Source organism: Pantherophis guttatus, chromosome 7 (genome assembly GCF_059756535.1).
Source record: "Pantherophis guttatus breed Tessera chromosome 7, ASM5975653v1, whole genome shotgun sequence".
NCBI classification, from domain to species: Eukaryota; Metazoa; Chordata; class Lepidosauria; order Squamata; family Colubridae; genus Pantherophis; species Pantherophis guttatus.
Genome location: NC_142069.1, coordinates 59,014,529 through 59,032,740, shown reverse-complemented (window position 1 = coordinate 59,032,740; position 18,212 = coordinate 59,014,529). Strand labels below are relative to the sequence as shown.

At 45.1% G+C, this 18,212-nt stretch overlaps 1 protein-coding gene and 1 long non-coding RNA gene across 4 annotated transcripts in view; one reads left to right on the top strand and one right to left on the bottom strand.

Annotated features, from left to right (window-relative positions):
* Positions 1-18,212, bottom strand: part of IMMP2L (inner mitochondrial membrane peptidase subunit 2) — a 409,805-nt gene that overhangs the window by 53,291 nt on the left and 338,302 nt on the right. For 2 of the 3 annotated variants that reach the window (XM_060689055.2, XM_034408851.3), the window contains exon 5: positions 10,081-10,183. The exons of the other annotated variant lie outside the window; for it this stretch is intronic. In XM_060689055.2, the coding sequence (XP_060545038.1) occupies positions 10,081-10,183 (103 nt within the window). The remainder of the gene's footprint in view (positions 1-10,080; positions 10,184-18,212) is intronic. 3 annotated transcript variants of the gene reach the window in all.
* LOC148112871 (uncharacterized) overlaps positions 15,637-18,212 on the top strand; it is a 48,625-nt gene continuing 46,049 nt past the window's right edge. Inside the window, exon 1 of the long non-coding RNA XR_015728768.1 lies at positions 15,637-15,801. This is a non-coding gene — a long non-coding RNA (uncharacterized LOC148112871). The remainder of the gene's footprint in view (positions 15,802-18,212) is intronic.

The following is an 18,212-nucleotide window of genomic DNA, read 5'->3' as shown; positions in this document are numbered from 1 at the left end:
TGTCATCCAATTCAATAGTTGGCCCGGTTTTGGTCTCAAGGTGTGGGGTTTAGTGCACAAAAGGTCTGTCAGGGATAATGCTATCTTGGCGAATGCAGGAATAAACTGTCGATAAAAATTGGCAAATCCGAGGAAACTTTGGAGTTGTTTTCTCATCCTCGGGGTTTGCCAATCCACAATCGCCTGGACTTTCCATGGATCCATCTCCACGCCATCTCCTGATATCCTGTAGCCCAGGTAATCTATCTGTCAGGTTCTGATGTTATCTCCAATAAATTTCATTCTCAAACACAAAGTCTTTGATGAAATCTCTTATTTATTTATTTATTTATTTGTTTGTTTAAATTTCTATACCGCCCTTCTCCAATGTAGGACTCAGGGCGGTGTACAGCCAGAATTAAAAAACATAAAATACAAATATTAAAAAACAATTAAAATATATATAAATTTGGCCCAAAATTAAAAATACAAACCAATTAAAACATTTAAAATTTCTTCTTAAGCCAGCCCGGCTTGCTGGAAAAACTGGGTTTTAAGGGCACGGCGGAAGGCACTAAGGTCTTGGATTCTCCTTATCTCTGGGGGCAACTGATTCCAGAGGGTAGGTGCCCCCACAGAGAAGGCCCTCCCCCTGGGGGTCACCAGCCTACATTGATTGGCTGATGGCACCCTGAGGAGGCCCTCTCTGTGGGAGCGCACGGGACGATGGGAGGTCGTCGGTAGCAGCAGGCGGTCTTGAAGATAGCTAGGCCCGATGCCATGGAGCGCTTTAAAGGTGATAACCAGCACCTTGAAGCGCACCCGGAAGACCACTGGGAGCCAGTGCAGCTCACGCAGGAGCGGTGTTACATGGGAGCGCCATGCTGCTCCCATCACTACCCGCGCTGCTGCATTCTGGACCAGTTGGAGCCTCTGGGTGCTCTTCAAGGAGAGCCCCATGTAGAGAGCGTTGCAGTAGTCAAGGCGAGAGGTGACGAGGGCATGAGTGACTGTGCACAGGGAATCCCGATCAAGAAAGGGCCGCAACTGGCGGATCAGGCGAACCTGATAAAAGGTCCCCCTGGTTACAGCCGTCAGATGTTCCTCCAAGGACAGCTGCATATCCAGGAGGACTCCCAGATTGCGAGCCCTTTCTGTGGGGGCCAAAGACTCGCCCCCAATAGTCAGTGATGGAGTCAACTGATTATATCGGGATGCCGGGAGCCACAGCCACTCAGTCTTGGAAGGGTTGAGCTTGAGCCTGTTCCTCCCCATCCAGATCCGCACAGCCTCCAGGCACTGGGACATCACTTCAAGGGCATCATTGGGGTGGCCTGGGGTGGAGATGTACAGCTGGGTGTCATCAGCGTACTGGTGGTATCTCACCCCAAAGCCATGGATGATCTCGCCCAGCGGCTTTACATAAATGTTGAACAGAAGGGGCGAGAGGACCGATCCCTGCGGCACTCCACAGATGAGAGGCCTCGAGGTTGACCTCTGCCCCCCTGCCAACACAAACTGCGACTGGTCGGAGAGAAAGGAGGAGAACCACCACAACACGGTGCCTCCCACCCCCAACTCTTCCAGCTGGTGCAGCATGATACCATGGTCGATGGTATCAAAAGCCGCTGAGAGATCTAACAGGACCAGAACAGAGGAGCAACCCCTGTCCCGAGCCCTCCAGAGATCATCAACCAACGCGACCAATGCCATTTCTGTGCTGTGCCCAGACCTGAAACCTGACTGGAACGGATCTAGATAAGATGTTTCCTCCAGGAATTGTGGGAACTGTCGTGTGACCACACTCTCCACAACCTTCTCCATGAAGCGAAGGTTGGAGACAGGACGGTAGTTGGCCAATATTGCCAGATCCAGGGACGGCTTCTTGAGGAGAGGCCTCACCACCGCCTCCTTCAAGGCAGCGGGGAAGTGGCCCTCACTCAGCGAAGCGTTGATAACACCCTGGAGCCAGCCTCGTGTAACCTCCCGGGAAGCCAGTACCAACCAGGAGGGACACGGGTCCAGTAAACATGTGGCCGCACTAAGTCTCCCCAAAATCCTGTCCACATCATCGGGAGTCACAGTGTCAAACTCCTCCCAGATAACATTCTCAAGACTATTCCTCATCACTCTGCCCTGATCTACCCAGTCAGAGTCCAAATCCCCCCGGATCTGAGCGATTTTGTCATACAGGTATTGTCCAAAATCCTCCGCCCTGCCTTCCAAGAATAACGATCTTTATTGAAGAATAACGATCCAGTCCTGAACTCATTTGCAGCCGAAACTGATCCTCCGATCCCAAACCCCTCCCTTTCTGTTCCTCAAATCTCAGTGTCTCATTGGCCACCTTCCAAGTCCATCTATCATTTCAGTTACTACAAGTCACAGGAATTCCCCCCTCCTCTCATCACCTAGGTGACGTTAACTGCTGGGGGGAAAGAACTGGGTGAAAAGTCAAGCTACTATTTCTGACAGGCTCTTTCCTACTCATTCATGTCAGCGCTTTGGAAATCATAGTTTGGAATGCTGACACTATCTTCGCTTTGTGGAACTCACATTTTGACAGTTTCACAAACAGCTTAGCCACTAACAGCTTCTTTAATACTTGACGTACCAGACTGATATGTTCCTCCATGGTTCAGGTATATATTAAAATATCATCCAGGTATACCATCGTCCTGTACAGATGTTCATGCAGCACTTCATTAATAAGCTGCACGAACATTGCAGGGGTGCCCTGAAGACCGAACGGCATGACCTGAAACTGATAACTCTCGACGGGACAGTTGAATGTGGTTTCCCATTCATCCCCCAGTTTGATGCGGACCTGATAGTAAGCTTCACGCAAATCGAGTTTCATAAAGACTTGACCAGTTGCCAATGTGGCCAAGAGGTCTTTCATTAAAGGAAGCGGGTACAGATGTTCCACACAGACTCCGTTAAGATCCTGAAAATCAACGCATAAGCGTAACCTCCACCCTCCTTCTTTTCTCTGAAAAGAACAGGGGCTGCCATACAGGATCTACTAGGCTTGATAAACCCTCGCGCTAAATTTTTATCAATATACCGTCTCAACTCGGCTAGTTCCTTTTGCATCATTGAGTACATTCTTGGCTTCGGCAGTGTAGCCCCAGGAACCAACTCGATGGCACAGTCTGTTGGTTGATGAGGGGGCAACACCTCACACTCCTCTTCACTAAAGACAACAGCGAGATCTTCATAGACTCTAGGGAACCCCTGTTCTGGAGGGGGAACCACCGAAGCACACCCTTTCTCTTAGCCCCTTCATTAGCCGGTGCAGGTGGGGTATTATCCGAATCCGGATAATACGGATCCGGACCAAGTGTCAATCTTAGTTTTCGATATCCCGCTTACCACCAAATGTTGGGCTGCCACTTGTCAAGCCAAGCTAACCCCAATATTATTGGTTCAATCATCTTTTTGATCACAATAAAGTGAATAGCCTCTCGGTGGTCTCCTATCTCCAGGAATAGTCTCTCTGTCACATGGGTAGCTGCCCCTCCCTCCCAACAATGATCCATCCATCTGTTCAAATGTAACTGGAGTTTTTAGCCGCAACACCTGCAGTCCCAGGGCATCTACCACAGCTTGGCGGATAAGACACCGGGTACACCCCGAATCCACCAAAGCCCCATATTGGATTCTGGTGGTAGCACGAGGGTTCCTCAATACCACCGGTATCACAAAAGGATAAATGGGGTCGCTCACCATTGGGTCTTCCAGGTCCTTGTCATCACTGTCCCCAGACACTACAGGAAACTTCCCCACCATCGGAGTCAATATGGGGTCTCTGGCCTGGGTTTCTGTAGCCACCTTGGGCCTTGTGTCACTTGGGATCTCTCTGGTGGTTGCAGTGCCCATCCTCTGGTTAAAACTCCAGAGGTTGACTTTTGGGGCTGTATTCGTGGTGATGGCATGGGGCATTCAGCTGCTTTGTGGCCAACCTAAAACAGCGAAACACCGGTCGTCGGGATCTCTCCATTGGTTCCGGGATCACACATGGTCTGGACTCTCTTAAGCCTTGGGGTTTTTCTGTTGGTTTTTCTATTAGGCTTTTCCTCTGTCCTAAGCTCCCCTTGGGTCACACCCGGAACTCTCTGAGTCCCACGTCCAGCTCTATTGCTGCCTTGAACCAAACAGCCAAATATGGAGCCAGGCCTCTATACACACAGGCCTGTCGCAGGTCTCAGTCCAACCCCATGTGAAACCGTTGGACTAACATTCGTACCGGCCAACAGACCAGGCACCTCGCAATCTTCCGGTAGTCTCGTACATAGTCCTTAGCAGGAGGATCAGGTATTCTACTCGCTCTGCACATGGTCAGTCCGTTGATGGCTGTTGGGTTCCTCTCGCAGGCCCCCTCTCCTGCCACTGAGGTTGGTGTTCTGAACCCCCCACCTCTCTCAGAGAAGACCCCTGGTCCCAGGACACCATATGGTCTTCCACCCGACCCGGTGCTTGCTCTTTCTGTAGTTTGGGGCTGGTAAGGTGGAAATGAACCTCTGAACTAGATGTCCCAGTGTCCTGCCAAGACGGGCCTTGCAAAGGTTCCAAACCAGTAGCCCACGGTTGCCATGAGGGGGCGTCACAGAAACTGGCTTCCTCGAATCGTTCCCGAAGGGTATCCATGGTGCTAGGGCCAGGGCCTGTAGCATAGCTCCACTCCCCCTCTTCATCATCTGTCCAACGTCTCTCCCTCCAACCCTGGAAAGATGGACCTAAAGGAGGGGGAGTTGATAACTTTGTTCCAGTAAGAGCAGAGCTGTGCCACAACTCCCCAGTAGCTGACTGTCCAGGATGGCTCCTCTGCACCTGGAGACCCTCCTCTGCCTGACAGTCCTCACCCTGGGTCTATTGTATCTTCAGTCTCACCACTGGTTGCTCAGCGGTCTCCTCTTGCACCTCCTCCTCTGCTGCTTCAGCCAACAGCTCCATCTCAATCCCTCCTGGCACCATCCCCTCTGCCATTCTCCAAACTTTCAGCAAACGGGATCACCAGCTCAACAGAAATAGTCACAGATGAAGGGAAGCACTGACTTTCTCTCGGCTCTGTCTCTCACCCTGTCCGTGGCCATCAAAAAGAACCAAGAAACGATGTCGATTTGCAACAGTTTAATCTAGGTCTAAGCAGCAGCACAGCAAGAAGAACAGAACAAGCCGGATCATGGGGTTTAAGTCAGCGCTGCCCGCAACCGCCGTGCAGCACTATTTATTCCCTCCCCTGTTAAACCACCATCCGGTATGCAATCCCCAACCCCCCCATCAGCTGTTCGGCGGTTTTGACAATCCCGCCCATCAATGTTGTTGGCGCTCCCGTAGCGTCATAGGTCAGCACCGGCAACTCAGATTCGGGAAGCTGTGCCGATCTCGTCAAGCCTGCATGCCGCTCAATGCTGGACCCAGCTGGTTGCTGTGTGGAGCTTCCCCCACCGTCCCAGGCATTCAGGTGGGTATTACCAATGCTCCGACTTCCCCAGGCCCCCAGTGATGGCAAGTCCCAGCTGGGGCTCGACACATGGAAGAAATTTCCATCCCAATGGAAGCAAGAGCTCCTCAAACCACAAACCGCATTCTCTCCAAAATCCTCAGCCTGTTTCAAGTGTGGAAAAGAGAGGCACCGAGCTGCAGAGTGTCATTTGCAAACACTTGCCCAGAACCACCCACCAGGGGGAGAACCCTGAAAAACCGGGCTGGCATGGGAAGGAGACTGCTCTGAGGAGCAGGGAGACCATCCCCCCCTCTTTGGGGTGGAAACCCTGGCATCTCAGCAGGAGGAATCACACTCATTTGGAAGTGTTCCAGAAGATGAACCACTGGTAAGCAAACCAATTAAACTGCTTACCCTCCCCTTAAGACTATTTATTCCAAACCAGGACAGGGAGATAAATATGTCCGCTCTAGTGGACTCAGGGTGCACCCATTGTTTGATCAGCCCAACCCTAGTAGGGAAGTTGGGGATTAATGTAAGAAAGCTGAAAAACCCCATTGCTTTCTGCCAACTAGATGGGTCAATAGCAGGAGGGGAGCCAGCTTCTTTTGCCACTGAGCTTCTACATATAGGCATCAGAAGCCATGAGGAAAGGCTTACATTTATAGTGACACCTGGCATGAAATGGCCGTTAGTTCTGGGCCTTGCATGGCTGAAAAAATGGAACCCAAAAATCAATTGGAAACAAGGCATCATAAATTTCCAGAGGAATGTGACTTTTGCTGAGAATCCACATAAAGGAACGGAGGGGGCAGAGAATCGAGAAACAGCCATGTCTGGTCACACCATACCAACTGAGGGCATATCCATAGAATACAAGGATTTGGCTGAGGTTTTTAGCAAAAAAGCCTCAGACGAGCTCCCTCCCCACCATGCCACCGACTGTGCGATAGAAATCTTACCCAGCTCTAAACTCCCTAAACCCAAGATGTACAGCATGTCACCGAGGGAGTTGGAAGAGCTGAGAACATTTATTGAGAAAAACCTAGCAAGGGGTTTCATCGAACCAGACCAACCAAAAATTGCAGCTCTAGTGCTATCTAGAGAGAAAAAAGATGGCTCAGCTCTTCCAACTCCCTATGTGCTGATTTTTGTAACCTGAATGCGATCAGTGTGGAGAACATGTACCCCCTCCCCCGTATGAAAGATATGCTAGCACACCTCGCTAAAGGGAAAGTGTTTTGAAAGCTGGAATTAAGGGAGGCTTACTACCGTGTCAGAATTAAGGAGGGGGATGTGTGGAAAATGGCATTTAATACCCCCCTCGGGTGCTACCAATTCAAGGTGCTCCCCTTTGGGTTACAAGGAGCCCCTGCAGTGTTTATGCAGTTAATAAATGAAGTGCTATATCAGCATTTGTATAAGGGGGGCCTGGTCTACTTGGACGACATTTTAATATATACAGAGACCAAAGCAGAACATGTAAAACTAGTCAGGGTGATTTTAAACAAACTCGTTGTGCCAAACTTTATGCTAAACTTTCTAAATGTGAATTTCACCAAGAGAAGATTGACTATTTGGGGTACTGCATTTCACACCAGGGCATAGAAATGGATCCTCTAAAAGTGCAGGCTGTACTTGATTGAGAACCTCCATGCATGCGTAAACAGTTACAAAGCTTCCTGGGTTTTGCCAACTTTTCTCACCAGTTTATCCCTGCTTTCGCTCAGATTGCCCTCCCCATCACCAAGAAGAGATTTTACATATTCATTTTAATCAAGCTTGATTACAAGCAACAAAATTACTACCTAGAGTATATTTTAAAATTGTCATGGTAACAGATATAAAATATAAAGACTAGATATAGAGTTTAACATCTGATCATCAATTGGAAGTATGCAAATGTTTTAAACTTAAGAAATTATAATTCTTATCTGAAGGGCAAGGGTTGAAACTTGTAACTAGTATATATCAGCTATTGAGTTATTGTTATTGAACTTATAGTGACTTAGATGATCGATGAATTTAATACATAGAGAAAATTTTCACTTATATTATACCTGATTAATACATTTGTGTGTGCTTATATGTATTTATTTATAATTATACACATGTACAGTGGATTCAGAAAGTATTCAGGTCTTCTCACTTTTGTCAATTTTGTTATGCTGCAGCCTGATTCTACAGTTATTGAAATTCATTTTTTCCCTCATTAATCTACACCCATTACCCCATAATGACAAAGTGAAAACAGAATTTTAGAAATATCTGTAAATTTATTAAAAAGAAAAAACTGAAATATTATATTGGCATTCAGACCCTTCACTCAGTACTTTGTTGAAGCATCTTTAGCAGCAATTACAGCCTCAAGTCCAAGACTCTTGGTGTCTGTGCCTCCTCCCGTTCTGACACCAGCGATAGCCGAGGCTTAGTTCAGAAAAAAGCAAGGTGTAGTCATAGGATGGAATAAATGATTGAATAATCGAATAATCCGGGTAACCCAGGGGGGACAAGATGGTCAAATAATGGTCAAATAAGGCTGCAGATCAATCAAAAGTTGTAAATTTATGCTGAGTGGCCATATTAGGCCTAAGCCTAATAAGGGGGGGGAACAGTTAAGGGGGAGACCAACTGTCATCTCCCAGCTGACAATCCTCAGTTCCTTCCCCATAAGCTTGATCTTCAGGCCATTCAGCCCATTAAGCCCCCTCCAATGCTTTAGAAAAAAAAAAGAGGGGGAGTGTCCAGATCCCTCAAAAACTGAGGGATCCTAACGATTGTAATGCTGCCCTCTTCTCCACCAACAACGGGGGCGTCTTTGCAGCCAAGCCTCCAGGTACTGCCGCTGCCCACGCCACCTCCAGCGCCACCACCCTCATCACCACAGTCACCTCCGCCACTGTAGCCATCGCTGCCACCTCCGTGCTGCTGCCGGTGGCACCCAAGCCTGCCTCCGAACCGCGGTTCTTTAGCTGCCCCGGCATTCCTGTCAGCACCATCGTCGTCAGCGCCACCACCACAGCAACCTCGCTGCCCACGGCGCCGGTTGTGCTAGCCCTGGTGGCCGCCTAGGCCCCGACAGCTGGGCCCTGATTGCGCCGTTCTCCACGCCGTCCTCTAACCTCCTCCCTGACAGTCAGCTGTTCCTCAGGCTCCATCCATGGCTCTATCGAGCCGGCAACACCTCGGCTCTCTGGGAGGGGGTCAAAAGATGGTTAACTGACCCCCGACACTCCTGAAAATGTCGAACATCGCCTCCCTAAGTTCGGGGGTCACTGTGGTGCCGCCATTTTGGTCTGCTGCCCAACAAAATTATCCAATGATTCCAAAAATGATTCCAAAACTTCTTTCAAAAGATCCACAGTCAGCATTTGTGAGCCTTCATCACTTTCAAAAAAGCCAGCAATTTTTTTTCCTTAGATATAATTTTTAAATCCTTCTCCTTTTAAAATAAAATCCTCTTCTTTTAAACAGGGGCTTTCAACACCACATAATACTTTTGTATCTAAGTTTCACTTTTCCACGCCCCGTTAGAGTCACACGCCATCTTACTTTCCCTTTCTACCACAGAGATTCAGAGGGAAGTGATAGATTTTGGAGTTAAAGTTTAGTACTTGCAATTTTCATTTCTCCTGTGTTTGCTCTGCCAGCTTTCAAGTCCAAATTTTTTCCCCTTAAAATAAAGTTGCTGATGCTGGTGTGGTCACGATGCCTTGTTCTGCATAAAGCAGACTCATCCCGGATTCGGAGTACTGAAGAGCTTTCAGGGAGCTCTCACCCTGCAAACCCCAGGCTTAAAAAGAAAAACCTGGGGGTCTAGGGGAGCTCTATCCAAACCCCTCTGCTCTTCTCTCCCCCTTTTCCCCAGGGGGAGAGTTTCGAGCTGCTAGACAGCTGATTTTCGCTGTTCTAGCGGCAAACAGAATCGGGGGGTTGGAGCTCCTAAAGGACTGTCCATCAGCGATCACGGAGCCACCGGAAGTCCTTTTGTTTTTTGTTTCCCTCCCAGTACCATTACCTCTCTCTAATGTTCATCTCACTTTTTTGTCATTATTTTTTCAATTCAATAGATGGTTGGAAAGAAATTATGAAGATCCACTTCTCTTCTAAGAAAATTCTTCACTGCATCATATATTTTTCTTCTACACAAGTGCTTTCATTTTCATTTAAAACTGTCACACTCTTACCTCTATTCCAGAAACGGTTGTCTAATATGCTTTATAAAAACCTCTTGGCTTTTCTGTGTCCTATTTAGCTCCTAGTCCACAGTTGGCACTAAATAAATGTCAAGTCATAATAGGAATACACAATTTCCTAAGGCACTAATTATAGCCAAATGGAAGGAAGTATGGTCAGCAGCTCTGCCAAATGTAAGGGAAGCTATGGTTATTGCAAATGTTCATTTGGAAGAGGAAGTTATGAGTCACATTCAGATCAAAGAAGGCTTTTCCTTTCCTTTTAAATATCAGTCATTAAAAGTTTCCTGCAACTCTCTGATGGGAGAAGCTGCTCCTAGCAATCTTTCTTAATGCTCATAAAAAAGCTTAAATGGTGCACTCTTTTAAATTATTGTATATTGTATTGTTATACTGTAATAAAATATATATTTTATGACATGAACATAGTGTTTTGTACAATAATTATGTTCTTACCGGACCAAAAACATTGCTGTCAAAGCTGTGCCCATGATGATCGCCTTCTACCCATATATGGCCATGTGGAATTTTCACATATTTCTTTTTATAGCCTATGGTTCTAAAGGCAAGTGGAAATGGAAAGTTAGTTGTGTAAAAAAGCAAAATAAAAAGTCAACACTTTGGCTACAGTCTTAGTATGTATTGATCCTTTATTTTTTGTATGCTGATCTCTTTTTTAATAAAATAATAACATCATAAATTTCAAAGTAGCCCTTTAATTTCTCTCAGCCCTCTGTCCTGTCCCCCCCCAACACACAAATCCAATTTGCAAATATAACCACGCCGACTTGAAAATGCTCATTTGTATTTCTGAAAACCAAGCTACAGGATGCAGGATCCTCCATAGATTGTGTTCTTTGCCATTAACTATGCTTGCTATGATATTTGGATGTTTCAAAAAATAAAATAAAATGGAGTACAATGGTTTCATATCCTTATAGGCTTACAATGCAGTCCTATATAAGCTTCCACAAAAGTAGTTTTTCTTCTCAATAAAGTTTTTAAAAAGGAGATATGAAGCCTCAGGAATATTATTCTAGTGATGTAATCTACTCATTTTCAAAGATAGGCAAGATGTAATTGGGGGAACCTTATTGGGAGAGAAGAAGAATAACATTTGGCTGCAAGCTTGTTGTGAATCAAAGCCTCAGCATGATACCAGGAAACACTTCTATCGCAGTAACCACTATGTGAAAGAGACAGATCTGAAATCACAGTAACCATATGAGACAATTTTGTTCCTTGAATGATGGTATTCTAATATTATGTTCCATAAAAAACACATAGCTGGGAGGAGAGAAATACAGGTAGTCCTCAATTTACAACAGTTCATTTAACGACTGTTCAAAGTTACAACAGCACTAAATAGCGACTTATGACCATTTTTCATGGTTATGACCATTACAGCATCACATAATCATGTGATCAAAATTCAGATGCTTGACAACTGGTTCATATTGATGACAGTTGCTGTGTCCCAGGATCTTGTCATCACTTTTTCAGACCTTCTGACAAAGAAAGTCAATGGGGAAACCAGATTCACTTAACAACCAGGCTATTAACTTATCAACTGCAATGATTCACTTAACAACTATGGCAAGAAAGTTTGTAAAATGGGGTAAAACTCACTTAACAAATGTCTCACTTAACAACATAAATGTTGGGGTGCATTGTGGTAGTAAGTTGAAGACTACCTATATAAATCCCAATTTTATAAGCTAGTATAGAAACAGGTGCTTTGATAACACTAGGAAAGTTGTATGCAAACCAATGTTCTAAGCTCATGGGAATAAATGTACAGTTGTGGATCCTACTCTGTTTTCCCCAAAATAAGACATCCCCTGATAAGAAACCCAATCAGGCTTTTGAGCGCATGGCAATAAGGCCAAGCACTTATTTCAGGGTTCAAAAAAATGTAAGACAGGGTCTTATTTTCAGGAAAACATGGTAACTGTGGTTTGCATTCTCTTGCAGATAGAAATAAAAGAAGATTCATAATTTCTGATGAAATTGAAAAGGCCATCTAAGGAGATTATTGGTAAAAGGTACAACTCCTGTACATATGTGAGCTCAATTCACTACCAAATCTATGAGAACCTCCCCCACCCCCCACACACATGTACTGCTTAAAGTGTCCTTGCAAGAAAACATTCCTAGCAAACTTCATTGAGCCTGAGTGGTGACAGGGAGAGGAATCAGATAGGAACCTGTGGCTCAGTAAAACAAAACGGTTTCTATTAACTGACCACTTCTCAGAGATGGTATAGCTGCCATATGGACATGGTAGGAAGAGATAAATAACAATAAGGTTACCCAGATGGATTTATCAAAAATCCAACATCATGTAGTAATTTACATTGTGTCCACTTTCTTCTTTGTCTTTCCTTTGTAGTACTGTAAAGCAAAGGAATATAAGCTATGCTTCTGCCTCCCCACCCCAAAGCTGCTGAGCAAAGTGTCATTATTTATTTATTTATTTATTTATTTATTTATTTATTTATTTTATTTAATTTATATACCGCCCTTCTCCCGAAGGACTCAGGGCGGTGAACAGCCATAATAAAACAGTGTACAAAATAGAATTTAAAAGCAGATTAAAATAATTAAATCATAGGCCAAATTTAAAACTCCATTTAAAACCAATTTTAAAACCCCATTAAAACCAAATTAAAACCATTTATCCCATCAGAGCGGCTTGCTGGAATAACAGGGTCTTCACTGCATGACGGAAGGTGCGGAGGTCGGGGATCCTTCATATGTCCGGGGGCAATTCATTCCAGAGGGTAGGGGTCCCCACAGAGAAGGCTCTCCCCCTGGGGGTCGCCAGTCTACATTGTTTGGCTGACGGCACCCTTAGGAGGCCCTCTCTGTGTGAGCGTACTGGTCGGTGGGAGGCAATCAGTGGCAGAATGCGGTCTTGTAGATAGCCAGGTCCTAAGCCATGGAGCACTTTAAAGGTGGTAACCAACACCTTGAAGCACACCCGGAAGACCACCGGGAGCCAGTGCAGCTCGCGCAAGAGAGGTGTTACATGGGAGCGATGGGTCCCCCCTGTCAATTTGCAAAGCTTTCAAGTTGCCATGGCAACCCCCATTATTACTTGCGTGGCCGCATTCTGGACCACTTGGAGCCTCCGGGTGCTCCTTGAGGGGAGCCCCATGTAGAGAGCGTTACAATAGTCCAGACGGGAAGTGACGAGGGCGTGAGTGACTATGTGCAAGGTGTCCCGATCCAGAAAGGGGCGCAACTGGGAAATCAGGCGAACCTGATAAAAAGCCCCCCTGGCCACGGCCGTCATATGATCATCCAAAGACAGCTGTGAGTCCAGGAGGACGCCCAAGTTGCGAGTCCTCTCTGAGGGGGGTAAGATCTCATCCCCAATAGTCAGCGATGGTGTAAGCTGGCTATATCGGGACGCCGGAAACCACAGCCACTCAGTCTTGGAGGGGTTGAGTCTGAGCCTGTTCCTCCCCATCCAGATCTGCCTCCAGGCAACGGGACATCACGTCAAGGGCATCATTGGGGTGACCTGGGGTTGAAATGTACAACTGTGTGTCATTGGCATACAGTTGACACTTCACCCCAAAGCCACGGATGATCTCGCCCAGCAGCTTCACATAAAAGTTAAACAGGAGAGGTGAGAGAACCGATCCCTGCGGCACCCCACAAATGAGGGACCTCGAGGTCAACCTCTGCCCTCCCATCAACACAGACTGCGTACGGTCAGAGAGGAAGGAGGAGAACCACCATAAAACGGTGCCCCCCACTCCCAACCCCTCTAGCCAACACAGCATGATACCATGAATGATGGTATCAAAAGCCGCTGAGAGGTCTAGGAGGACCAGGACAGAGGAACAACCCCTGTCCCGATCCCTCCAGAGATCATCAACCAATGCGATCAATGCCGTTTCCGTGCTGTAACCCACCCTGAAGCCTGACTGGCATGGATCTAGATAGACAGCTTCATCCAGGAATCAAGGAAGTTGTCTCGCCACCACACTCTCAACAACCTTCGCCGCGAAGCGAAGGTTGGAGACAGGACGATAATTAGCTAAAACAGCCAGGTCCAGGGAAGGCTTCTTGAGGAGGGGCCTCACCACTGCCTCTTTCAGGGCGGCTGGGAAGACACCCTCACCCAGCGAAGCATTGGTAATCTCCTGAAACCAGTCTCGTGTAACCTCCCGGGAGGCCAGTACCAACCAGGAGGGACACGGGTCCAGTAAACATGTGGTAGCGTTAAGCCTCCCCAAAATCCTGTCCATGTCCTCAGGAGTCACAGGGTCAAATTCCTCCCAGATAACAGTCTCAGTCGCCTCCGTCATCCCGTCTGAAACTATCCAATAAGAGTCCAGGCCGTGCCGAATCTGAGCGATTTTATCATGCAGATATTGCCAATAAAGTATTCTCATACTTTGCTGGGAGCCCAGTGTATACTATTTTATTATTTGCACACTAATAAAATTATGTTGTATTTTCAAAGTTATTTGGTTGGCATACATGAACCTGAAATTACAGTATAACAAGCTATCACTCAGTTAGAAAGATGCACATTAAGAATGGTTTGGAAAGAAGAAAAAGAAGAAGACACTGAAATTGACAAAAGGACCATGTTTATTTATTTTTTTCATATTTCTGAACCACCCATCTCCCTCAAAGAGAGACATACACTGTCCTTCCTCCTTCCTTTATTTTTCAAGAAAAGGGCTACATAATTAGGCAACCCACTCAATGCAAGATATGCCTAAGCTATTGGTCCTGTATATACCATGTTTTCCCCAAAATACAACCTACCCCAAAAGTAAGCCCTAACTTGATTTTTACATGTGCACCCAATATTAGCCCTACCCCCCCAAATAAGCCCTAATTAAGACCCTGCCCACTCCAGGGTGCATGGGTAAAAATTAAGCTAGGGGGTGGATGGGGGGTGGAGCTGACCTACTACTTACCTTCAGACAGTTGCAGCCAGACCACACGCACCCCAACACCTGCCTTGCTGACCCATTTTTTCTGCAGCCAGCAAGGCCAGCAAGGCTTTCCTGAAGGCCTCTGCAGCCAATAACAGAGCCAGATCAATCCAGGGCTCTGTTATCAGCTGCAGAGGCCTTCAGGAAAGCCTTGCTGGCCTTGCTGGCCACAGAAGAAGTTCCTGACGGCCCCTGACAGTGAAAAGGAGGCCAGGGGTGACAAGCGCAAGTGAGGTGAGTCAATGGATGGCATACCCTGAAAATAAAACCTGGTGCGTTTTTTGGTGGCAAAAAAAATACAAGACAGGGTTTATTTTGGGGAAAACACGGTATATGCTTGCACAATGAACAAAAAGCAATTCTGTTGAAAAAAAACCTCTTGATTTTGCAATGGGAGTAAAATAAAATAATAAAATAATAAAATATAATAAAATAATAAAATAAAAATGAAATGAAATGAAATAAAATAAAATAATATAAAATATAACCACTTACATGAATAAGAAGTTAAAATTTGCCAGAACATATTGGACATTGATTATTTTATTCTGATATTATAAGTTATTTTGTTTTAAAATTTTATAGTAATTTTTGTCTTTGTTTATCTGCAGCAAAATCATAAAAACATTTGTGCATGCAGACTGACATGCAAATTTAAGAAACCACATCTAGGAGAGCTGTGCAGGGACGGCTTGCCCGAAAGAACTATAGCACTGCAAGAACTAAAGCCTTGCAGCTTTTATCTGCCTCCAGGTAAGGCCCCTCCTCCTCCTCCTCTCCCCTTCCCCTTCCTGAAGTTCCTTCCCCATAGTAAAAATGATTAACCCAGTAATCGTTCAGCTAGATCTCCCTCGCAAAATTGCATTATTTAGTGCATTGGAAGGGATATCCATTGTCTGAAGCTACTTGGGTGAAAAGCTGGGATATTCATGCAGACACCTTAATTAAGCTATTTCATGAGAAATTTCCTGATAAGCCTAAGGGTCCGCCTGGAGGAGGGAAGGATGGTGTGAATGGTATTAACCCCTGACTTCTATGTCGTTCCAGGATGTGTTCCTTTCCTGAGGGGGAGGACATTTGCCTGCACCTGGATGGGAGTGACTGGGGATTGTTTCCAGTTGAGCCTGAAGGATGGATTGGATCATATAATGTCTGAATGGTATCAACCCCTGACTTCTATCTCGTTCCAGGATGCGTTCCTTTCCTGAGGAGGGTAAGCCTGTCAGTTTTGAAAGCCATTTTTTCTGACTGCCACATATTTTAGCCTGGGAGGGTTTTTTTTTTTTTTTTTTGGAGTGGTGGAAGAATAGCCATAACAACATTCCTTGCTCTGGGAGTCAAGGACATTTGCCTGCACCTGGATGGGAGTGACTGGGGATTGTCTCCAGTTGAGCCTGAAGGATAGATTGGACCAGTGGTGGGTTGCTCCCGGTTCGCACCGGTTCCCGCGAGCCGGTAGCGGTGACAATATGATGTCACCAAACCGGTTCTCCCCCCCGCCCCTCCCCTTCGCATTATTCTTACCCTTTATTTGGCCCCACTCCAATCTATTGCTGCCTCCTGAGTCCCAACTGATGGCTAGAGGGAAAAAAACTGTTTGAACTCTTGCCGGTGGGCTTCAAAGGGCCGCTCTACAGCTGATCAGTGTTAAAAGAAAACAAATGAGTAGCTATGCTAGGGAAAAAACGAAACTGAAAGTAAAGCAGGCTCTGCTGCAACGTGACAAAATGAGGCAGGGAGAGATCTCTTTTTCTTTTTGCTTTTTGCTCACCAAAAAAGGTAGGTGCAAACAATGGGAAATTTAGGGCAAAAGAGGAGAGTTCAAGATTTTAAAACACAAAAGAAAAAAAAGCTCTATTTAACTAGGGAATTGTAATAATTGAGATACTATTAATTGTATATTGTGTTGAAAGCAGAAATGGTTAAGTTGTGGTTTGGAAGAATACATGGGGGAAATTATTTGGTTTATTATTATTGGTAAATATAATTAATTGATTTGTAAGAAATTGGATTGCATGGAAATAATTGGAATATTCATGTTTATATTGATTAATTACAAAAAAAGATAGTTATACAACTAATTGATTTAAATTAACATGTTGAATTTGTATTAAACAATTGTAATATTACATAATTAACCAATGTGAGGATGGATATAAAAATAGATGACAATGGGAAGGGGTATAATATAGAATAGAAGGGAAAAATTGAATTTGATTAAGATTAGAGATGAGGATGAAGGGTAATATTGTTTTTTAAAAAAATAGATGAGGAATAAATATGGCAAAAGGGAAATACAGAAATTGTAAATTTAATTGAAATGACTAAACACTGTTTAAATTTGTGAACCGGCCAACTACTCTGTTCAAAGAAAATACATTGTATGTTTGTATGTGTGTTTCTAATTATTGCTATTTATTCATATTTGTTCTCTTTTATTCTTTAAAATTTAACAATTCATTCTTTATCTTAATATCTTTATATTTATTTGGGGTTGCCTTTCTTCCATTTTATCTTTTTTATTGTACAGCAATCTTTCTCCTCAAACCTACCACCTCTCTCTTTTCTTTCCTTCTTACTTTCTCTCCCCCCCACTTCTTCTCCTCCCTACTTCCTCTTCCTTTCTCCTTCTCCTCTCTTCCTCCCTCTCTTACCCTCATTCCTACTCTAATTTCCGTTCCCTTCCTTCCTCCCTTCTCTTCCTTCCCTCTCTTCTCCTTCCTTCATCCCTCTCTATTGCTGTATCCTTTTGTGCATATGGATTACTCAGAGGGCTGAAAAAGTTATTTTTGACTGGTCCTTGCACTTTTGACCAGTCCTCGAACTTATGACTGTCCTCACATTTTACGTTTTTTGCCCTATCTTGTCACCATGGTGAAGAAAAGCAGTTGTGAAATGAGTGACATGGTTGTTAAGAATGCTGCACGGGCATAAATGTGAGGATGGTCATAAGTGTGAGGACCAGTCAAAAGTGCAAGGACCTGTCAGAAATGACTTTTTTCAGCCCTCTGAGTAGTCCCTATACACATAGCTATGGCCACCCGGTCACATGATCAGCTAGCCACGCCCACCCAGTCACATGACCTCCAAACCACGCCCACAAAATAAGCCACGCCCACAGAACTGGTAGTAAAAAATTTTAGAACCCACCCCTGGATTGGACCCTGTGATGAACTTGTGGGTGTGGAACAGGGTTGTGAACTTTCAACTGGGTGGGGGAAACCTGGAAGCTTTCAGGTTCGGGTTTTCCCAAATGTGCCAACATGACATCTCTAATAAAGTGGAACTTTGAGGAATGTATTGCCTTGGAGTTTTATTTCATTGGGGATGTTTTTTGGAAGCCTGAAAGTGCATTTGGTTTATGATTACTTTATGTTTTCTACCATATATTAGATATTGCACTGGATATATCTAGCCTGCCACACAACTCTCTTGTCTTGAGCAGTCCTGATCTCTGAACAAACCCAGCATCAACCATGATATCTCTTTCTGGCAACTGGCTGGCAGTTCTATACACAATAATAGGCAGGGAACCTAGAATTGGAATCCTCATCCAATAAAATACTTACAAATGGAACATTGTTTTGCTTTTTAGAGGAGATATATTAGGAAAAGTCATGCAAA